The sequence below is a fragment of the Haliaeetus leucocephalus genome, unplaced genomic scaffold (assembly GCF_000737465.1).
Source record: "Haliaeetus leucocephalus isolate CR32 unplaced genomic scaffold, Haliaeetus_leucocephalus-4.0 Scaffold200, whole genome shotgun sequence".
NCBI lineage: Eukaryota > Metazoa > Chordata > Aves > Accipitriformes > Accipitridae > Haliaeetus > Haliaeetus leucocephalus.
In genome coordinates this window covers 80,075-104,219 of record NW_010972636.1, presented here as the reverse complement: position 1 = coordinate 104,219, position 24,145 = coordinate 80,075, and the positions used below count along the sequence as shown (strand labels likewise).

Genomic DNA, 24,145 nt, shown 5'->3' with positions numbered 1-24,145 from the left:
TTTTTTAGGACAATTAACTTGATAATATTTTTTAAATTGTATTCCAGCGGGCCTTTTCAATGGATGACCGCATTGCTTGGACACACATTACAATTCCTGAGTCTCTGAAACAAGGAAATGTGGAGGATGAATGGTACAGCCTGAGTGGAAGGCAGGGTGATGACAAGGAAGGAATGATTAATCTGGTTATGTCGTACACGGTAAGCCAAGTTTGAGATGGGAGGAAGAAGGGAGAGAAGCTTCCTACATAGTGGGAAGGAGGTATTTTAGATTGAAGTAGAAGGAGTTCCACTGTACCTTGCTGGGTGTTCATGTGTGTTAGCATTTAAAATAATTATACTTAATTTTGGGAATAACAGTTAAAAATATTAGTTAAGGCAGTAAATACTTTTTGGTGAGGTGGTAAATGGATATTTATTTATCTGGCTTTGCAATTACAAAAATTCAGCTTATTCCTGTGCTAATAAGTATAAAAAAGAAATCCTTGGTCAAATGGTCCATTGCAATTTCTAATTTAATCATCATAATAATAATAATAAATTAAAAGCTTTGTGGAATCTAACAATAACTTCTGCCCTAAATCTTTAGAAATTCATGTCAATTTAAAAGCAAAAATAACGGAAACTCTTCTCTGTCTTGGGTCTTTCTTGGATAGTTTGAATGCTCTTTATGACGACTTTGTTTTTCACTTCCGCTCTTGTTCACTTGGTGCTCCGGGTCATAAACTGCTGACTTACACTAGTCCATTTAGCAGCTCATGGACTACTCTCTCATCTGTCACCTTTGTCTTAAGTAGCTGTTGGACAGTATGTGCAGCCCTAAATGCTTCATACTACTCTTGTACGTCATCAAAAGTTCCAAGTTGCTGTTGAGTGCACAACTGGGAACAGATGTTCCCTGCTGTTTCAAATTCACATTCTGCCCCACATATGAACAGTTGTTCCATTAACCCTAGGAGAAATGAGTTTGTAATTAACCTTTAAAACTGCCTGCCCATGAATGTACTGTACATAGAATCTGACCTTTTAATATTTTCCAGGATCAAACTGAACAGTAATTGTGGTAGTAAAAGGGAATGGTGTTGATATTTTGTTTAAAGTACTGGTTTACCTCAGAAATAATTGATTTAAACTAAAACTTGCTTCTAGGAGCAGTATACTGCTTTTAATAAAAATTGTGTTTGCTCTAAGATTTCATTTACGATGAGTATGTTGTATATTTATTTCACAAGAATAAGGAGTAAAAGCTGATAAAACCCATATTTTAAAATAATTTGCTTCAGTAACAAAATTTTAATGACAAAATTTATCAAACTGTTGCAAAAGGCTACTTTGACATGATGTGTTTATATTCATTTACAGGCAAATTAACTGTCACTTAAAAGGATGGTAGTTCAGCTAATTTGCCAGAGATTTTGCTTAATATAGATCAGCACTTAGTATAGTCATATTGTAATATTGAACATGGATTTGCAATGTGACAATTTGCTTGCAAATACTGTTTTAATTGTTTTAATTTCTGGTTTAGTGTTTTTCTATTTCTTTAGTAGTTCTAATCTGTTCTAACCTGTGCTTCTTGTGTCAAGTCTTTGCCAGCTGCCATGATGATGCAGCCCCAGCCAGTGGTCCTAATGCCCACTGTATATCAGCAAGGAGTTGGATATGTGCCTATAGCAGGTATGTTTTCTCTCCTTGAAGACCCTTAAAACTTCCAGATAAAGGGCTTTGCAGAAGTAACTACCAATTTTCTCTCGTTTTTCAGAATGTAAGGGAAGCTATAAATTATTTTGTCCTTAACCATTTTTCCCATGATACATTTTTGGGAGGAGAAGAGTGAGTGAATTAAGTGTAGGTCTGCTTTCAGTCTTGTACTCTGTTTAAGGGAGCTGTGTGAGTTTGATTAGGTGGATTAAAATGACTACCAAGTTGGAGCAAGTAGCTTGAAGCCTTCTCTTTTTGAGTATTTATTTTAGACTTAAGTCACTGAATAACTAAATATATAGCAGACTGCACTCTAATATAATGTGTGCTTATTTAAATGGTGGCAATCCATGTGTGAAACTCTTCAGACTTCAGAAAGTGCACCAAATGACTTCTGCTGTCATAAGTGCAGCTTAAATAGCCCGTAAAGGGATTGACTCTTCTGTGGTCTTTGAAGATGCTTTGTTGGAGCCTTGTTACACAGCACGTGAAATGTGTAGCACAGCGAATGAAAAATGTTAGGGAGCTCTGAGACAGTTACATAAATACATCAAGAGGAGCTAAAGCAGGTGTTGTCAGTTCTCTTGGTCTGTGCAAAGTAAGTTTTGGACTTGTATAGAAAGATGTGTTAATTTTGGTTTTGTAATTTTTCTATCAAAGATGAAAAGTTTGAAGTATGTAAATAAGCTTGAATTTGCCCTACTTGGGTTACTGATAAGTAAAGTTCAGCTGGGTTTTTTCTGTTTTGTTTACAGCTCTGACAAGCTCCAGTTTCTTGTATGGACATTTATTCAGCAATATCTGTTCTTTTGGGGAAAACAAGACAAATTTACATACTTTGAAATTCTTTGCATACAAGTGTATGAACGAGTGATAGAGTGTGTGGGACATAATCACAGTACTAAGGCTGACACAACAAATACTTTTTTAAAGACTCAATTCCTGATTGAATTTAAAACTTCATTCTCTGTAACCTCCTTAACAGAAGACTGGATATGTAACTTAATCATACCTCCTGTTTAATTTTTATAGAGTTAAGTTAGAGCAAAAAAAAAAAAAAAAGTTTGGTTACATACTTTATTCCCTGATGAACACATGCTGTTTGCTTCATTTAAAGTGCTTTTATCTCTGTAGCTTAATTCTCAGGATTTAAGTCTTGCTTGCTTTGCCAGTGAACTAGTTTCAACTTGTGTGTGCATCCTGAAGTGTGATTCCATTGTGGTAAGCCAGACTTCTGTGTAGCTTTTCTGTGTTGAATTAGATGCCATATCTTTTTTGCTTGTAGGTTCATCACATCCCTATAGACTGAAGCAGTTAGCGAACTTCAAATATAGTTATCTTTTGTATGGTTAAAAGAAAAATGATAGCTGGGGTGGTACATATAGCGATGTAATAGAAGGTGTGGTAGAATTTCTTGGAACAGAATTACTGTGCCAGCCAGAGTACAGACAGTAGAAATGAAGAGACTAGTTTCAGGTATGATTGAAACTACACATAGAACTGAACAGATAAAACTGATACTAGACCTTCAAAGCTGAAAGACAAGTACAGTGGTGTATCTTGACAGTCAGACCTTGGTGTTCTGTAAATTTTTTATCTTGAATATTTTCAGTAAAACTTATTAAATCTACTTGGACAAGTGAAGAAATAACGAATATTTAGCAAATTATAGTAATGCCTGACATTTTAGCATATAAGAATTTGCCTTTATGTAACAATTTTATTGTTCTGTGTGTTGGAGTGTTGCCCTTCTGCAAAGACCCAGCGTGCTTGTTTTAATTACTGCTATGATAATCTTCCATATTAAAAATTCTTCCTGATTCTATGACTTGTGTTTTTAAAGCATGGCAAAGTCCCACCCCTCGATTTGAACTTTTCTTTTGTTCTGGGAAAGCTTGAATGTCCTTCCTTGACTTTATAAATGCCAAACTTATTACAAGCCACCTTTGACCTATTTTTGATAATTTTTTTTTAATATTGCTGTGCTTTGTGTTTGCTGTTCTTGAGTTTCTGTGGGCAACATCAAAATTTCTCAAAGCACTGAGTTTTAAAGCTTTTGCCTGTTCACTAATCAGTGACCCACTCATAGCAATTAGATGGATAGATAGGTTTGGACTTTGAAAGTGACTTGACTTCAGAGTACTTTTACTGTTTCACACATTTAATTGTACGGCTTAATAAAAGTAATTTCAACTTATAAAAGGAACCAGTAGTGCATCTTGGAAGACATGGAGTACTGTCAGAATGTTTTCTATATACTGAACTAGATGCCCTTCCTGGATTCTGTAAACTTTCAGAAAGGTACATGCAAACTACTGACCTTCCCTGCCCAGCTGAACTGATTGTATCTTCTGGGAAAACTCCGTTGGTACACTTTCTTTGGAACACTGTACAGGGTTTTCTCTCTTTTTGAGACTGCTTCAAGAAGGGCACTGGTAGGAGGACATCAGTATACTCCACAGCAATACGTTTACCTTCTTCCCATCTTCTTAGTTCAGGCTTTTTACCTACCCAGTTAAATGAGTGTAGTCAATAAGCAAGTTCTATTTGTTTTTTTCAGAAGAGCAGCACCGAATAGTTTATTACATCTGAAATGGAGGATATTCTGTTGGACAAGACTGTTAGAATCTAAGTCTTATCTATGATGGAGATACAGTGGGTAGAGTAAAATGCTTATCCAGACAGTTTTAACAATTATTTGTTAACTGTCCAAAATAATTGTGCTTTAAAGAGACATGTTGTCAAGTCAAATTTAGCTGTGTCACGAAGGCCAAGCTGTTTTTTCTGTGACAGAAAACTTCTGTTCAAAACTTACTATATGTAACTAACCTTCTAATTAAGGTCAAAGCAACTAATTCCTCTCACACTTATCCCTATTGTATAAGCTGAGGTAAATAGTAGCAAGCAGTGAGTCACTGTGGTAAGGAGATGAAACTTGAAATGCCAATACAAGTAACGTTCTTTTACCCGCATTTGATAGTAGATTTACAGAGCTGTGATGAGAGCAGAAATAGGCATAGAATATTCTTGCACCATGTTAATTAAATTAAAAAGTTTTAAAAATTGAAAACTTCTGACAATAGCGTTAATTGCTACAAGCTATAGTTGCCATAGATGATATATCTATGGATTGGGTTAGGGAAAAGTTGAACTTGTCAATCCTGTTACTCTTCTAAAAGTTGAGTTTATCTACCATCTCTTCCTGTTTCTTTTTCTAAAGATTACTTAATTTAGGGTGTAGAATATTGTGATATAGTAGTTGCTTACAGTCTAAGCTGATCTTCTTGATAGTGTATTAAAAACAGCTAAAAAAAAGTTAGTTCAATAAGCAAGCTATATTTCTTATTGGCTAAGTATTTGTGGGGTAAATAGGAAATCTGTTTGTAGTCTAACTTATAAACACCTGTGTAAAAAGTAGGTTTAAACCTCATGTGTTTCAGGGACCTGTCAGAGTCCAGAATATAATTTTTATATTGAGGCAAAGTTGTGTGTATATGTACATTACTCCTTTAGGTGTCTGTATTGAGTTTTGTGGGTTAGCTCGTGATGTTATTAGTATTTGTTCCGCAAACCATGGATTTATGTTGTCCTTTGTGGGCTATGAAATGTACTCCTTGATGCAAACACTTGGTAGCTTACTTATTTTGAAAACAATTCCTCTCATTGTTATTTCTGTAAAAACAGCACACTTAGGAAACTTGTTCAGAGCGCTGAAGCAAATTAGTTGGGACACTGAATCCTAGCAGCGTTTAGTTTCTGATATTGGGTAGTTTAGATTTTACCCAATTGCCTCAGTTTATCCTGAAAAGTTTATCCAACTTTCACCTTTCAAAGCTAAATGATTCACTTCCTTTTAAAAATAGATTAATATTTCTTTCCCATGTCTTATTCCTTTCCCCTTGCCCCTTCATTTTCACCTGTCTTTAGGGCTTGAGTACTTTGCTCTGGGTAAGTTTCCAAGCTCTTTTCTCACTTCCATCCTCATTGACTTAAGAGTCTTTGCATGAACTCATCTGAACAGCTTTATTTGTTACAGCAGACTGTATCACAAGGTATTGCCACTTGGATGTCATAGTAGAACAATTTAATGCATCTCCTGGAAATAATTAAAGCCCCTCTAATCTGTTGGAAAGTCTTTAAAGGCATCTGCTCAGCTTCAAGCTATAATGATTAAAGTAATTGGCGATAATGGTGTTGAGGGATAAAACGTGATGTTAATAATCTTCTGAAACTGTGGTATGTCAATGAGCTATTCAAGGTGATAGTACTTGTTTTCTAGAAGAGAAAATTTAATCTTGCAGTTGTTCTGCTACTGCAAGGTTTGGGGAGAAGCAGGTAACGTCATGACTTTTTTTTTCCTAAACTTGACAGCAAAGAACTCGGTTCTGCAATGACATTGAGAAGACAGCCTGCCTATTGCTGTCTGTTAATCGTCATATAAGCCTTTTTTCAAAATTATAACACTTTTTTTCATTGGTGTGTGTCTTTCATGCGTACATGGTTTAGATCTGTGTCAGGTTAAGCATCTGACTAGAACTCTAACAGCAAATTATGTTACAGGAAATGGATTTTCCTTCAATTTAGACTTACTTTACTATTACACCTTTGACTCTGAATTGTGCAAAGATATTGTCACATACTTAACTTTGATAAAAGCATTGGTCTTTAATCGAGTATGTTCAGAAAATTCTAGAATTGCTCCTTGTGAGATAAAATGTCATTTCTTGATGCTCTGAATTTCAGAAAGATGCCATAAATAAAACTGTTGTGGTTGTGGCAACGTATTTTGTTTATTCAGAGCAGTGGGATTGTAGAATTTTTCTACATATGGGTCCATGTGCTTCACTTTTCTAGCAGTTTGCAAAAAAGCAACACTTAAAAAAAAATAATTGAGATGATGGCATGCATATTTTAGCACTTTTTTCCTGAAGCAAATATCATCAGGACCTATTTGTGTATTTTAAAAGAGGTGATACTGCTTTCTTCCTTTAAATGAAAGAATTTGTGCTGAGAAGTTTCCTGAGTTTACTCTGAAAGGGTCTATGCATGGGACAGAATAATAATGAGTTAAGAAATTAAACATAGGGCACTTGACTGAACAAAAAATAAAATAAAAAGTGTGTAATGCCTTGTGTGCAGTTAGAAAAAGTTTACCCTGTTAATTCTGCTTTGCTTCCATTGCTGCTAGTAGCAAATGACTTGCTATTGTATATACTTGTTTCATGCATTGGAATGTCACTGCTTATGCCAGCACGTTTGCCATTGCCATTTCACTGAATTGGAAAACAGTGCTCCATTCTTCTGGTTTATAACACTTACCTAATACCTGAGAGCAACACAGGAGTGTGTAATTCCATTGACAGTGGATTCTTACGTGGTTTAGTTTAAGTTTTCACCTGTTAGTGAAATGAGGTGCTTGATATGTAAAGCAGCTTTTTACTGAACATTGATAATTTTGAAGTTTATTGTAAGTTTCTCTAATGACTGCATATATATATGTAAATTTGCTAAATTTCACTGCATAGATCTTTAAGTTTATGCGTAAGTCTTGCTTACTATTTAGTAAATCAGAAATTATGGTTATTTTTAGCCTGAGTGCAGAACAAAGCAAAAAACCAAGGTACTCTTTAAATTGGTATTTGTATAGCTTGAATGTTGAGTTTCATGAAAAGTAAGCATTTATCGTGGAGGTATTTATTAAAAATCACTGTGATACTGACTTCCATTTGTATACAGTGTAGTTGTAGACAGCATAAGCTAATTTTAGAACTGTAAGAGCCGAGAGAATGAATTTTGAAAATAATTGGTGAAAAACTATACTTCAGGAAATTTGCCTCTAAAATTAAATGTTTAGATTGAAAATACTTCTTGAATACTGCCTGTGCAGATGACGTGTCTTCATAATTACCTTGTTGTGGTGAAAGCAGTAAGAGAAACTGTGTGCTGGTCTTGATTTTTCTGACACTGACAAGACACGGAAGCTTTATTGGTAAGCTGCAGGATGCTGTGGCACTTGAGAAGTGAGCCTCATGTCTCATTTGGATTAATATTTTAAACTGACCTCTTGTATGGACAGTTCCTATACAACTTAAGCTGACAGCTGGATAATCTTAGGGTGCTCGTGACTTACTGAAGAATATTAGGAAGCTTGTGTTAGAAGTAAAACATAACTTCTATTGCTCTGTTCTTTCAGGTACTTTGCAACTTTATTTTTTGAGGCCATACATCTTCATCTCTTGTAAATGTCTAGATTGTAGGAAGCATGAGGAATGAGTTGAGGCTTGTTGAAACTATAGAAGAGGCAGTCTGAAATGCTGATGGATGTGATTATTGGGTGGAGAGTATTTGCAGTGCTGGTGAGGACTGCACAGTGGTTTGCCTCTAGGGTGCCCACAGACTCTTGATTCGCCAGATGTTCAAACGCATAGTGGCAGATGGAATTCCAGGGACCGAGGTCCAAATGGCATAGTAAGCTCTAGAGCTAAAGTTTAGGTTGTTGCGGAAGAGGCAATAGATATCCTTGGTAGTGGTGTGATGCAGATTTCTGGGCAGAGACATGGTTCCAGTGTGTAGGTAATAAATTTATGGTGAGAGGGACATTTCTTTAGTTGCCAGCATGAACCTTTTCTAATACATGCAGCCTATACATTAGACTTAAAGCATCTAGGTTCTTCCTTTGCTTCTAATAAAACTTTAAGATGATTAAAAGGGGAATTTTAAAATCAAAATTGCAGAACATTGGTAAATATGGAGGTGCTTACAAGTCAGTAATGCATCCCTTCAGACAGGACAGAAGTCCAAGTTGAGGAAAGAAATAGCAGAGTACATTAGGTAAGGTTATGGTTGCAATGCACACAAAATATATTCAATTACAGTACCTTGTCAGCCAGAGTTGATGTAAGTTAAGATGGATTTAGCTGATCCAACTTTGAATGTGAATTTTAATATAGCATTTTTAAAGCTGATAGAATAAAAGATAATCACTGAGATGCTAAAATATTTGTACAAGTTAGAATGAGCATAGAGGTTTCTGATGAAGTAGTTACAGGTTAAAGAAAATCTTGAAGATACAAGGTAAGCATTGAAATTGCTCTTTGTCCTCCCCCTTTTTTTTCCCAGGAGATGTTAAGTCTGAATAGAAGTAGTATAATAGTTGCAAGATGTTTGATCACTTCAGTACTTTAGTCATTATGCTAAGGGAGATGAGGCTGCCAAGAGGCACCCTTGAAAATTATGTCAGTTATAGATCTGCTTTATGTTATGGTTTTTTGAGCAGTTGGTCAGAATTCGATACAATAGAAGCAGCTTTTGATCTACTCCTGAGTAATATATGAAACCTGGTTCAAAAAGTATCTTGTTTTGAAGATGTATAATAGTGGTGATGCAAATAGTTTATCCTTTGTTTAACTTAAGGAGAAGCAATTAAGGTCACATAAAGCAAGCTAAACAGGTGAACTAAGAACTATGTAAAAAAGCTGTTAGCTGAACAAAGTAAATGCATGCCAAATTAAAAGCAGAACAAAAAAACCCCCAACAAAACAAACACAAAAAACCCCACTCTTGGAGAATCCTAAAAAATCTCTGCAGTAAAACAGTAAAGTAGGTTTCTGCCCAAAATAGGTAGGCCTGCCCAAATGAGGGGATGTGAGGGAGTTGAATTATATATTAAAACTAAACTGGTAATAAGGTTGGGTAACAAAGCTTTTGAAGATCAAATGTGTAAGGAGTTGAGAACTATTTATTTTAAAAAAGCAGAGAACCTAGAATAGTTTAGGTAATTAAGTGACTATAAAGATGTAAGTATATAGGGGAGTACAAAAAAAACCCAGTTGGAATGTGAGACCATGAGGGAGGGAGAAAGTGTTTGGTTTTGTCCTCTTTAGGAAGGAATGCTTTTTTTTTATGGAGAAGGAGCCTTAGATTATAATTTTAGAGTTTAACACTAATTGTTAGGAGGGTCAGTAAGAAAATGCAGGTAAGATAACATTTATTCCCAGTTTTGTACTTTGGATTTTTTTTTTGCCAAATGCAGTATGTAACCTATTGCTTAATTAGTCTTGCTTTCAGGCGACTGGAGGATAGTAAACTGACCTTTTTTTTTTTTTTAAAAACAGTTCTAAAGTAAATGCTTTCCCTATTGTATAAACTGATTAAAACCTTTGGAGATTAGAACAAGCTGGTTTAAAACAAACTACTTACTAGGTAAATTTCAGGAAGAGGTGATGTGGTTATGTAGGGAAAGCTCATACCTTAGAAATTATAGGTGTATGAGTATGTGGGTAAGAATGATGTGGCCTGTGTATATCATCTTGTCAGCTGCATTTTGAAAATGATATCAGATGATATTGTGATACAATAAAGGTCCTCTTGTGGTTTAATAGCTATTTTGAAAAGCTGATCAACAGATAAAAATAAGTGAGTCATCCCCTAATGGAGGGAGGCCTTTGGTGGGGTGCATCATATTTTTAAAAAAAACTAATCAAGGGAAGGGGACTAATAGACAATTTGCCAAAACAAAAACTCTTAGCAATTTTCTAAGTCTCTCTGACTGCAGGAGGTTGCAGAAAAATCTCATTATAGTAAATGGGAAATAAAATCGTATATTGAGGCTGGTGTTAATGTATTATGTGTAAAGAAAAATCTTAACTAATGCATATTTGGTGATGACTTCTTGATTGGTCATTACTACACATAAAGATCTTTGAATTACTGTAGACTATTCTATGAAAATACCAGGTGAATAGCGTTTGAAATGGGATGAAATGCTTGAAAGCAAATGGAGAACAAATACAAAAACTTTCTTATGCTGTTGTATGCAGCAGTGTCATGCTTGTGTCAAGATGCAGGTAGTTATCCTTGCCCTACCTTAGAAACAATACAGCAGAACTGGAAAAGTAACACACAAAGGTGTGGGACTAAGGGGGTCTGGAACTACTTGGAGAAGAAGTAAAATATGCCATTTTCAGAGGTGATAACAAAAGACTCTAGATGTATACTATACCTGGTTTCAGTTTTATGAAAACAAATGGTAGTTTTTTCAGCAATGGACCTATGCTTAATTAATGATAAAAGTTAAGTGATGAAAAGGGACTTCTGTCTAGTAATTCCTTTTAACAGGAATTAGAAAACTCATTTTCTAAAACTGCCTTTATAAACTGACAGTACTTTTAATTTTATGCAGACATATTAGAAGTTCATGAGAAAGTCAGATTAATTTTGTCCTCTGGTAGAGGAGCAGGAAAAAGCAGTTTGTACCCCTATAGGCATAAGAGGAATTGCTCTTTTGCCACCTTGTGACTTTGCAGGCTGAATTGAATGGAACTTTAACTAGGGAAAAACATTTGCTTATGAGTGTGGTGCAGTTTCCTAGTGAACCTAAGTACCTTGCTTTCTTTTGAATGCAATGGAGCTTGCATTCATTGAATTTCTAAGTATCAGTAATGTATATTGCTGATGTAAAACCATCTTTTTCATCACAACATAAATACGCTAGGCACTAAGGTATGATCAGAGCAGGAGGGAAAAAAACAGCTACAGCTTTCTGTGGTGTGTTTAGTGTTTGGTTAGTGATTCATGTGTAAACCTGGTTAATGCAAGCCATACCTAATTTTGAGCTGTACCTGTTGCCATACTGTAGTTTACCACTTCTGGAGCATAACTTGGGTAGAGAACCTGTTCCAGAAAAATGTATTCCGATTGCAACAGTCTAGGTATAATCTCTGCAATCTTTTTTTTTTTCTGGAGTATGTTAAAAAAAAAATAATAGTGCTGAAGTTGGTGGGTTGGGGTGAGTCATGAGCTGCTTTCTTTTTCAAAATCATTGATGATAATTTTTTTTTTCCACTCATGTATATTTTGGTTTTTTTCTTCTTCTGTTTTTTTGCCTGCAGGGATGCCTGCAGTCTGTAATCCAGGCATGGTACCAGTGGCAATACCACCTCCTGCAGTCAACCCTCAGCACCTGTGTAATGAAGAGGATCTCAAATCTATCCAGGACATGTTTCCCAACATGGACAGGGAAGTAATCCGCTCAGTGCTAGAAGCTCAGAGGGGGAACAAGGATGCAGCTATCAACTCCTTGCTTCAGATGGCTGAAGAATCATAGATCCCAACTTCCTGCATAGTCCCTGTCCTCGATGCCACTTAATTTTACTTGCCAAGTCAGGGATTTAGCTAGAGGAAGAATTTCCCAAGAGCTTTCTGTTAGCGCATCCTTTGTGGAAGATTATACCCCTTTTCTCCTTGGACACTTGGATCTTTTTCACTTTCTTTCTCAGTCTGTACATACTCGGTTTAGCTTATGTCCTACAATATAGCATTGAAGCATCTTTACTATCAGCTGTGCCCCGTGTGGCTATATTCTGATGGGGTGGGGAGTAATGCTGCTTTTTTTCTTTCTCTCTCCTCCTTTACACAAACTTGTTCTTACAAAGTAACTCTATGCAGTACAGGATTTACTACTGTTTGTTAGATTGGGGAAAAAAAACCAAAAACATAGAGGGTTTGCTCTTTAAACGTAACTGATTTGTTAAAATATTTAGGTTTCATCAAGCAGCCTATTTCTGCCAGAAACTAAAAGAAAGACCCTTTTCTTGTCCTGTGGTGTTTAGTTATTGCTGTGATATATTCAACTGTTTCTGACTGAAGATTTTTAATTTAATAAGCTAAATTTCTTAGGTTGCGCTGTTGGTATTTGTAATGAGCATCTTCTATTCAATCTAGTCATCGGGCACCAAGGCAATATATTATCTGGCGTGCATTTGGGGCTTTATCCTCCCACATAGTATTGTTATGTATCTGTAAAATCTTAACAGGTAACTTTTAACTCTTACAGTATGTATTACTGTAACAGAGACCAGGACTGAGCTCTGATGTATTCCCACAGTTAATTGCACTCTAACTACTACTTCTGCATTCCCATGGCTATTTCAAAGGATAAGTGCAGAAGGAAAGATTTTTATACCTGGAAAGTTACTGAAGCCATAAACGTTTATTTAAGGTGGTGTTTTACATTAAAAAAGTAGAAAATTATGATCTGGTTTTAAGGCTTCTTTCTTTACACCTATATTTCAGCAAAATTATAATTTTATATTAGTGGAAAAAACTATTGCATTTTTTCCTGTAATCTGAAATAAGAAGCATGAAAAGTAGCTTCAGAATCTTTGAATGGCATTGTGAGTTGCTCAGTGACTTGTTAGACTACGGTTGCTGTAGTCGATTTATTATTATTTGATGCAGATGGAAATAAATTCTTTGTGAGAGAAAATTTAACATATCTGAGTTGTAGTCTGATCCTCAGAGGAGGTTGGAGGTTGCTTGTATTTATTGTTAGTGTTATTTTTTTTCCAGTAACAGTTCATTTTGGAGCTGCGGAATCTTACAGTATGCACCAGTTACAACTGTTGGATAAATTTCTGAGGTGTCTGTTTTTATAGATGGTAAAGTAATGCACTTTAAATAGTATGCACCAGTTTATTTTTCCAGTGATGTGCAATGTTGCTGATTTATCTTTTTAATGCTTGATTTCAAATACTTTCTACAATAGCCATAGACCTTTGTATTTTCAAGAGTTGGAACGAATGTACACTTGAAATCTAGGCTCTTGAGTCATTCATGAGGACATTAAAGCCAGGTTTGGAATAGGGAAAAGGGACCCATATTCTCTCTTTCCCCATAGTTTGTTTCATGTCCCATGCTTAAAATATTTTCTTTATTATCTGCTGAAAAGCTGATTTTATTTGTTTTCCCCCACCTACATTCAAGAAGCTTTTAGGTAGCACTGGCAGTAGAGCATGAATATTTTTTTATTTTTTTTAATGATTAAAAGTGATACTGAAACTTTAAAAATACAGCACCAAAAATCATTCCCAGTTTCTGACCTTTTAAAGCTGTCTTTTCATAATGTACGATTTTAAGTTTTGTTATGAATCCCTTACCATCTTAAATTTACCGTTGAAAGCCTAAGTGTCTTTATACATCCTCCAATTGGCTTTTCAGTAATGAGATTCAAGGCTATAGTTTCTGTGTGCTTCAGTTGTAGAGTCACCACGTTTTTATTTTCTAAAATAAAACGGGTGTTCTTCAAGAAACTAGTCTTGCCCCTTCCCTACAATCATGGTAAATTTTGTGACTGAGTAGGTGTAGAGGCATTTGGTCTTTATAGCACAGTGATTTGTGAGATTGTCACCCAAAAGGGTAAATCTTGGTAAGGATTCAATGCTTAGATATCTCCAGCAAGAGTCCCTTGCTCTAACTTTTACACAGATAGCATGAATTGCTAGGGATGGAACAATTCGGGGGAAATGTATATATTTAAATTTTTATATTAAAACGTTGGGATCCATAATACAGCTTTTTATAAAAGCAAGTGGTCATGGTTCAATTTAATGGCTGGTAAATTGTACTGCAATCCTATTACAGCTCAATTTCAAACACAGAATAAACACCTTTCAATCCTAACCACCAAGAGGGGGTAAGTGCGAATGTTAGGTTAGCCAGGTTTATTCATAAACTAGGCTCTGGGCCTCTGAAGGAGGCTCCTGTTCTTAGGAATTTTTTGTTTTCTTTTGTTCTAAGCAAATGTTATGCAAAACTGTACGAGTCGAAGATGGGACATGTAGGAGCAGTATGGCCAGTAGATGGATTTCAGCATGTTACACTATACTTAAATATTGCTCTAGGGATTTTTTGTCTTGATTTAATTAAGCATTGTAGCTGAAACTCTATGTCAAGATGTGCTACTTGTTAAAAAGAACAAAACACTGATCATAAGCCTACTCAGCTTTTCAGCATATATATCCTCTCGGTCAAGCTGTTCATTGTCAGGTTTGAATTGGAGAGAGATAAAAAAAGGCAGGGAGTGTTTAGTTATTCTGGGGTCTGTGAAATTAAGGTATTGGAACTGAAAGTCTGTTTCTTGATTTAAAACAAATAAGTTGTCACCCATTATGATTGTGGCTTTTGACAGAATGCTAATGGGATAATACTGTGTTTGATGCTGCTCTTCTGCTCAACAGCTTCAAGCAGCTTGGAGCCAAAGCCAGCTGTATAAGGCTGGCACCTGCTAAAAGTTAGTGCTCTTAGTACTAGTTTGAGTCCTGCCAAGAGCCTAAACTTGCTAAAGGTAGGAACATTTTTTATCTAGCTAGGTCCTTGCTACTTTCTTCTCTACTGCTCTTTGCATCTGCTGATGGTACTGAATGTTTTTTCCCCTTACAAATGTTATTGCTTGTTTGGTTGATATGTAATACCGTACAGAAAATGTTTTTTGCTGTAATAATTCTGAAGACATTGTTTCTCTGTATTGAGGTCCAGTGTCCAAATGTGTTTCTTGCACTCTAAAGTACATTAACTTTTTCATTCTAATTTAATAAATGTATCATCTAAATGAAAGTGTACTATGTCTCTGTTGGAGAGGACCACAATTTCAGTCTTTGTTTATAGACTGATCTAGAATTTAATTTTCAGTTACTGTCTTTTATTCAGTGTTGCACATTAGTTAACAAGTTACAGTGGTTTTTAACGTGATCATCTGGTGGGACTAGTACAGTAAATGCTCAGAAGTATTTTACACATTCATCTCTAGGTAGATGCCCTTTTCTAACTCTTCTAGGTGCTACTCTCTCAAAATGTTAAGGTATTACAGGCCTAGAGGACAGAATGAGGCAGTAGCGAGGCATTGTTCAAAGGGCAACGTTGGAGGGCAAGGGAGGAGGCAAGAGCGGTGTGTGGGGACGGAGGACATGCTCTGCAGTGTGGAGGGATTGAGAACTCTGTAGATGAGAGTGGTGTCCAAGTGAAGAGTTATGAAATAGACCTTGTTATGTGCTATTTCAGCTACAGTAGGAGCTGGCTTTATCTGCTAATATGTAACTACTGAAATTTAAAGATTTGGTTTACATAGCATCTCTTTTTAGTTCTGTGATTGACTGCAAAGTTATCCGAGGTCCTCTTTCTCACTTAACAGCATTGCTATGCTCAGTGGTTATTTATCAACTGCTTATGTCTCGTGTTAGTGTATTATCAAGCTACCATTCTGGGTTTTACTGTCCAGTTCATAGGGTGGTTTTTTTTATCAGGAGTTAATTTTTTTTTTAACAAATGATAGTTGAGAGGAATCTTCACAACTGAATTTCCTTTGATTTATTTCCTTTCACCTACTGTGAAATGAAATTACGTTCAAATTGTGGATTCTTCTAGCCATTCAGTGTCAGTTTCTATCCCAATTTGTGTTCTAAATCTTACAGTTTGCTTTCGCGTTTCTCCAGTGTACTGTGAGAGATAAGGAAAGTGAGAATTAATTTACTTAAACAAATGTTGGTGTTCTTGTGGCTGCTAAAGATCTATTTAGCATTTTAATATTTATTAGCTTTTTCATTTCAATGCTAATCAACCAGTGATGGTGTGTGAGGGTGTCAAAAGAAATCAGTGTATTTTGAATTATTAAAACGTTTAAGCACATCAATGAGAGCAGAGCCTCTAGGAACAAATTCAAATATGTGTTTTCTTAGAGTAAGTAGGAAAAATGAAAACCCATATTGACAATCTTCTCTGCTGCAGTCTCAAGTTGTAGCCTGCTGAAGACTTCAACTTTCTCTCCTAGATCTTCAGGAAGCTAGTTTAGACACCTAAGTTGATCTATTTTCATACTGCAGTATATTTTAGAAGGATTTTCTTTTCTATCTTGCCAAAAAAGCATATTTAATTTTGTAAGAATAAATAGACTATACTTATGGTATGCCATAACTTTTGAAGTAAAATTTGCATATAGATTGGAAAAGTGAATTTGTGGAAAGCAAGTAGATTGAAATTGGTCTTAGCTATGTCTGTATTTCCATGTGTGGAGGACCTATGAAACTACTGCTGTTTGGACTATTCAAAGAATTCACTTAGAACATGTTTTTAAAACATCAAGTGTACTAATCTGGAATGTGAAGCAGACTAGATACAAATGGACAACAGTTATAATTGTAATGCATTTATCAGTGGAAGAGAATGAAGGATGATTCAATTTATTTTTAAATTATCTCTGATTATAAAATAACTCCAGTGAGTGAAAAAGTACACTGAACTTATCTTCCACATCTGCACTGTCCATGACTTTTTTTATGGATTAGATTCAGGAGCTTGGCACATAGTCACAGGACAGTGTTTTTCCATCTTAAATGCATAATTTCTGTAATAGTAATCAGCTTAATGTGGAGCATTCAGGTTGATTTGAAATGCTTAATGCTATTTTAAAAATTAATCACTAAGTAATTATAAAAGTGCACATAGTGGGGAGAATGGCGACAAGTTTGTGACCGGCGCAGCAGGCCCGTCTCCCCCGTGGCTACCTCACCGTCCCAGGTGCCCTTGCATAACAGGTACAACGGTCTGCAAGTGGAACCAAACAATGACAAGAATGATGGTTCATCTAGGCTGGAGGCGTCACCAAGGTTAAGTCGGCCTATGGACTGTGTCAAGACCACTTCCGTAAAGAAAGAAAAAAGATGAGTTATTTTCATAGGAGACTGTCTTCTGAGGGGAACAGAAGGTCCAGTTTGCCGACCAGACCCACTTCTTAGGGAAGTCTGCTGCCTCCGTGGTGCCCAGGTTAAAGATGTGACAAGGAAACTTCCCACCCTGGTATGGCCCTTGGATTATTATCCATTATTGCTTTTTCACGTAGGCAGCAATGAGGTTGCAATAAGAAGTCCAAGGGTGATCAAAAGAGACTTCAGGGCCTTGGGACAACTGGTTAAGGGATCAGGAGCACAAGCAGTGTTCTCTGTCCTTCCAGTTGCAGGGAATGATGAGGGCAGAAACAAGAAGACCCAGCAGATCAATAACTGGCTCTGAGCCTGGTGTCACCAGCAGAATTTTGGGTTTTTTGATCACAGGTTGGTCTACACAACCAACACCAGGGCTGCTGGCGACAGACGGGATACACCTGTGTCAAAGGGGGAAAAGGATCTTTGTGCAGGAGTTGTCAGGGCTCATTGAAAGAGCTTGAAACTAGATTTGAAGGGGAAAAGGGATAAAACCAGGCTTGCCAGAGGTAAGCCTGGGGGTGGCATGCCAGTGTTTGAGGGGCAGTGTGCTAACAAGGTCCTTCAGTCTGCTCCACAATGTGCTGAGTACACTGGAGCACATTTGAAATGTCCCTGTACTAATGCATGTGGCATGAGGAATAAACGAGAGGAGCTAGAAGCTTTGGCCTGGTCCCAGAGCTACAACATCATTAAGCAAAACCTGGTGGGATGAGTCCTGTGACTGGTGTGCCATGATGGACGGACAGTTATAGGCTCCTCAGGAGGGATGGGCAGGGCAGGGTAGGGGGGGGGGGGGGCTGGCCCTGTATGTAAGGGAGAGGTTGGATTATATGGTGCTTATGGTTGGTGATGCCATGGTTACCTTACCTCTGGGTAAGGATGAAGGGGAAGGCAAATACAGTGGATGTTGTTGTGGGAATCTACTATCAACCACCCAGCCAGGATGATGATACCAATGAATTATTCTACAAGGAGTTAAGGGATATCTCTAGATCAACTGCCCTTGTCCTTATGGGTGATTTTAACTTCCCAGACATCAACTGGGAATGTCATATAGCAGACACAAGTCCACAAAATTCCTGAAGCACGTTGGTGATAACTTGGTACAGGTACTAAAGGAGATGACTAGGAAAGGTGCCCTCCTAGATTTCTTAAATGGAGAGGGACTTGTGGGCAAAGTGCTTATTGATGGCTACCTTGGTCACGGTGACCATGAAGTAGTTGACTTTCAAATCATTGGCAATAGGAGGAAAACTGTCAACAAAACTTTGACTGTGGATGTGGGGAGAGCAGACTTCAGGCTGCTGGAGGAGCTACTTAGTAAGGTCCCCTGGGAATCTGCTTTTGAAGGTATTGGGGTCCATGAATGCTGGTCACTTTTTAAGAGGCATCTCTTAAGAGTGCAGGAGCAGGCAATTTCAAAGTGTCAGAAGTCAAGCAAGTGGGGCAGAAGGCCGGTTTGGCTGAGCAGGGATCTTCTTTTAGAACTTAGGCAGAAAAGTAAAGTATATGGACGTTGCAAGCAAGGACAGGCAACATGGGAGGACTAGAGAGATGCTGTTTGCCACTGTAGGGAGAAAATTCATGCGGCCAAAGCTCATTTAAAGCTGGCCAGCACTGTGAAGGACAACAAAAAGGGCTTTTTAAAATACCTTAACAGCAGAAGGAGTGGCATCAGAGATGATAACATTGGTCTGTTGCATGATGAAGTTGGTCACCTTGCAAACAGGAACATAGAAAAAGTGGTAATGTTTAATGCCTTCTTCACCTCTCTCTTTAACACTGATGATGGGCCCTGGGACCCCTGGAGCCCTGTGCTGGAAGGCTGTGACTGGGGGGGATGATAAACTCCCAGTCGACTGAACTTGTTCAAGACTTGCTGCTCCAGCTGGGTGTGCATAAATCTATGGGGCCCAATGGGATTCATCCCAGGGTACTGAAAGATCTGTCTGATATTACTACAGAACCTCTCTCTGTTATTTTTCAATGGTCTTGGGAATCTGGAGAGGTCCCAGTTGACTTGAAGCTGGCAAATGTTGTCCAAATTTTGACAAAGGAAGAGGAGGAGGACCCTGGTAATTACAGGCCTGTCAGTCTCACTTCAGTGCCTGCTAAAATTATGGAGAAGGTTGTTCTGTGAGTTATTGAAAAACACTTGAGAAACAATGCAGTCATTGGTTTCAGCCAACATGGGTTCGTGAGGGGAACCTGCTTAATTAACTTAATTTTCTGTTATGACAAGGTCACCCATCTAGTTGGCCAAGGGAAGCCAGTAAATGTGGTGGTTTTGGATTTTAGCAAAGTTTTTGTTACTGTCTCTCAGATCATCCTCCTGGACAAAATGTCCAGCATACAGCTAGACAAGTCCATAATACATTGGGTGAGCAACTGGCTGATGGGTCAGGGTCAAAGAATTATAGTAAATGAGGTTACATCAGGCTGGCAGCCTGTCACCAGTGGGGCTCCCCAGGGCTCAATTTTAGGGTCAGTGCTCTTCTATGTTTTTATAAATGGTCTGGATGCAGGAGTCAAATGTACATTAAGTAAGTTTGCTGATAATACTAAATTAGGAGGAGCTGTGGACTCCCTTGAGGGTAGAGAGATCTGGATAGACTAGAGAGCTGGACAATCACCAACAGTATGAAATTTAACAAAAGCAAGTTCAGGATTCTCCAGCTGGGATGGGGTAATCCTGATTATATGTACAAACTGGAGGATGAGATGCTGGAGAGCAGCCCTGCAGAAAGAGATCTGGGGGTTTGGGTTGATGGCACTGGTGCAGCCCCACCTTGAGTACTGTGTGCAGTTTTGGGCACCTCGCTATAAGGACATCAAACTATTAGACTGTGTCCAGAGGAGGACGACCAAGATCGGGAAAGGTCTCAAGGGCAAGACTTGTGAGGAGTACTTAAGGTCACCTGATTTGCTCAGTTTAGAGAAAAGGTGGCTGAGGGGTGACCTCATTACAGTCTACAACTTCCTCAAGAGGAGCAGCAGAGGAGGAGGTGCTAATCTCCTCTCTCTGGTGACCGCAGTTAGGACAAGAGGAAATGGTACGAAGCTGTGTCAGGGGAAGTTCAGATTGGACATTAGGAAAAGGTTCTTCACTGAGTGGGTGGTCGGTCACTGGAACAGGCTCCCCAGGGAAGTGGTCATGGCACCAAGCCTGTCAGAGTTCAAGGAGCATCTGGCTGACACTCTTAGTCAAATGGTCTAGTTTTAGGTAGTCCTGCGAGGAGCAGGGAGTTGGACTTGATAATCCTTATGGGTCCCTTGAACCTGATGTATTGTATGATAGTAGCTCTTGTTTAGAGCCAGCTCACTGAACATAATTTCCTTTATAAAATGGAATTTATTCTGTTCTCAAATGGCACAGTATGAATTAACAAGCTCACTTGTTATAATGAGATTATTATTTTTTGTTATAATGTGACATGTAAATAAACTGGCAACAATTTCAGTTTAATTTCATGGCTGGGTGGTAACTCTGAGTCCAGAAGATGCTTCATACAGTTTCAAACAATACAGCTGTGCTTGGGATAAATCTTTGGGAAGCTAGAGTTCCAGATAGCTGAGAATGGTATCAGTTCAGCTCCCCAACTTTAAGGTGTCTAGGTTTTGAGCTTTTATAAAGGGAAGTTGATTTATACATTTGTTGTACTGGTAATGAATTTGCAATGCTGACTTTTGTAGTGACTTCTTACCTGAGCTTGATCATTTTGTTTTCTGTCATTCTGAAGAATGAAAATACCACTCTGCTTGTTCTAGTAGGTGTTTCCCAGCTTAAAACCTTTTGTGGTCAGTCTGTTAATCAGCCTGTCTTATGTTTTTGGATTGTCACACATAATGATTTGTTTGTTCGCCGGTAGTAAGGCATTGAAGAACATTGAACATTGGAAATCAGATGTATTGTTTCAGCACAGCCATAGCACTACTGAAGAAAACACAAAACATAAAAGGCTGTTAATAGCATGGTTTTAATGGTATAGAATTTTGTAGTTAAGATCGAAACTCCTATTACCTTACAAATGGTGTTAGAAAATATGGAGAAACTCTTAAACAACTGGGTGGGCGGTGCTATTTTTTCATTTTTTCACTTCAAGTGTTTTCTACAGTGGTGGAATGTTAAAATGTTTGGGTTTCAGTAATAATTTTCTTCATCCTAAGTATCCTAAATATTATGAAGAAAATTACTACTTGAGTTATTTTTTACGAAGCATAAATTTGAATCTTATTGAATACCATTAAAATTTCTAATTGATTAGGAAGAGCAGGTTCATGTACAGCTTAGAGGTTCTTACATCGTGTCCCTCATTCTGAGTTGTTTCACTATCTATGCACGCAGTCGGCAAGGGATTTCTCATGTCTTCCTGTTTCATGTTACCTTGCTCTTAGGTGTGATACCAAGAGTGGGCTATCTCACAGCACTAATATTCTCCAAGGATACACTTGCATCTTGAAGTTTGGGGCAAGTAGTATATTCTCCTGGAAAAACATACTTAGCCTAGTTGGAGAGAGGAGGGAAACAGTCAGGTTTCCATGTTCCGTAATGTGCACTTGAACCCTCTCTTGTGAAGAGAGGTATCTGCAGGCAAGATATGAATTACTATTGGCGATGCTTCCGACAAGCGTGAGAAGTGTTTAAAAAGAAACTCCTTCTCGTGGTAGGTGACTAGCAAACCTAATCATTACAGTCATAAGAATAAGGCTGCAGTTTTGTGAGGTATTTAACATAATTAAAACAACACTGTCTGCCTTTTTCCATAAATGTGAGGTTTGATTCAAAGCCTCCTGATACCAGCAGGAATGTTTTCACTGAATTTAATGGTTTAGATCAGGCTCTGTTTTGTTACAGGTCACATGGTAAGCACTGGAATGCGAGAGGCTTTGGGTTATTGTTATATTTTCAGATGTCTTTTATTCCTCAACTCTGCATTTCCTTGATTGTTAATTGACCATGTATATAAAGCTATAATATACATTCATTTGGATGTCTCAATTTGATTCAAGTCCAACTAACAGGAATAGGCTATCAATTAGTCTAACCTGTGAAGGGAGATTTTTTTTTTAGCTCAAATTAAAAATCAGCATATGGCCTGTAGCCAGAGGATTGAGAACTCTTTCCCTCTTCATCCTAAGTAATATATTTTGCAGTGCTATTTTTGTCCATTTGAAAAAGGTCATTTGAAACTACTAAAATGGGGGTGTCTGAATAAGAAAACCTTAGCAGGGTGATGCCAAAAGAAATGATGATTTTATTTTTCTTTCTTGCACAGAGTGTTATGGGAATACTTTAAAATGATAAATTTAAATACTTCCATTGAAAGAGCTGGCAAGACAAATCTGATAACCTCTCTGGAGCACATTTCTTTTTAAAAGAAATGGAAGGATGATTTGTAGATCTCTTAAGGTTTCAGCATGTTCACACAGCATGGAAGCAAGAAGTGGCTAAATACTTTGATATAATTCAGAACTTAAATTCATGTGATTATGGAACCTCATTACCTGAGGACCAGGACTCAGCCTTCATGTCCAGTGAATGTTTCAAAAGAATTTAACATGATCTGTGTCTTCACTATTGAAATATAGGAGTACTGCTAAAATGTACCTCAGAAACGGCTTGGCCCGTTGAGCTAGTCTGAATATTTTTATATTGAAGGTGATCCATCACTGCTATCTTCAGTGGGAGGAACAAAACAAACAGTGAAGGCATCTGGGAAAATCAGGGGAGCTTAATTACTTTAGAGTTGTGGTGTAGTCAGCTGTCAGGAAACAGCATGACCATAAGGACTATGTTGTGACTATCTGTGTAAACAACCACAAAGTTGCTGTGATACTAGATGGTACAACACAGCATTTTTGTTTCTTTGATTATTGCTTTTATGTTTTCAAGAAAAATGCTTGTTTGTGCTATTACGTGAGTTGAGTTGGACGGGGTGAAGGAAGTTTGTGCGAAAGAAATTCTCAATCCTTTTCTACTGGAGGCAAAATCCAATTAAGAATCTTTTACTTCTTTAGAGAGGGAAAGGCAGAGACTCTAATAGAAAGAGGAATAATTAAAAATGGATTAAAGGTCTGCAATATCTTAATTCTTAGATTCCAAGCTAGTTTGTTTATGATTTTTTTAACAAAAATAAATGGAGTATGATTAGTCATTTAAAGTAGGTTAGCAGCATACCATGTTTTAATGGTCCCTTCTGATGCTGTGTACAAAGGAAGTATTCTTTGGTTTGTAGTCAACTCCTTATAAAGTTCTAGATCCCCAAAATCATGAAAATGTCAGGGCTCTGTATGATACTCATACATCGGACAGGACCTTTTGCACATCCCTCCTATTTTCAGGATTACAATAAGTGAACTTTATACTTCTGTTAGCTACTGGTGCAGTATTTGGGAGCCTAATAAGCCAAATCAGTGATTTATCCTCCTGTTGGCAACATAATCTTGAGGCTCAGGAAATGAAAGCATGAAAACGGGAGATAAAAAAATAAAGGTCTCCATAAGAATATTCTGATATAACATGTTGCCTCTTAGAATCTCTGCTCTCTCAACAGATGGAATTGCGTTAAGTGTAGTGGCAAAATTAACAATGCAGAAACTCTATGTGTGCATTTGTTGTGGTTTAACCCCAGCCAGCAACTAAGCACCACGCAGCTGCTCGCTCACTTCTCCCCCCACCCAGGTGGATGGGGGAGAAAATTGGGAAAAGAAGTAAAACTCATGGGTTGAGATAAGAATGGTTTAATAGAACAGAAAAGAAGAAACTAATAATGATAATAACACTAATAAAATGACAAGAGTAATGATAAAAGGATTGCAATATACAAGTGATGCACAGTGCAATTGCTCCCCACCTGCCAATCGATGCCCTGTTAGTCCCTGAGGGGGGATCCCCCCACCTCCACCCCCCCC

The 24,145-nt window shown here is 37.5% G+C and overlaps 2 protein-coding genes across 3 annotated transcripts in view; one reads left to right on the top strand and one right to left on the bottom strand.

Moving 5' to 3' along the window:
* The window catches only part of TOLLIP (toll interacting protein), a 30,593-nt gene extending 15,512 nt beyond the window's left edge, over positions 1 to 15,081 (top strand). Inside the window, exons 4-7 of one of the 2 annotated variants that reach the window (XM_010565994.1) lie at positions 48 to 200; positions 1,586 to 1,676; positions 5,628 to 5,648; positions 11,591 to 15,081. In XM_010565994.1, the coding sequence (XP_010564296.1) occupies positions 48 to 200; positions 1,586 to 1,676; positions 5,628 to 5,648; positions 11,591 to 11,805 (480 nt within the window). In that variant the 3' untranslated portion in view covers positions 11,806 to 15,081. The remainder of the gene's footprint in view (positions 1 to 47; positions 201 to 1,585; positions 1,677 to 5,627; positions 5,649 to 11,590) is intronic. The other variant, XM_010565995.1, reaches the window with a different exon arrangement.
* Positions 15,082 to 18,876: 3,795 nt separating this feature from the next.
* The window catches only part of MUC5B (mucin 5B, oligomeric mucus/gel-forming), a gene marked incomplete at its 5' end in the record, with an annotated part of 85,301 nt that continues 80,032 nt past the window's right edge, over positions 18,877 to 24,145 (bottom strand). The window contains one exon of the mRNA XM_010566014.1: positions 18,877 to 18,951. Within this exon, the coding sequence (XP_010564316.1) occupies positions 18,877 to 18,951 (75 nt within the window). The remainder of the gene's footprint in view (positions 18,952 to 24,145) is intronic.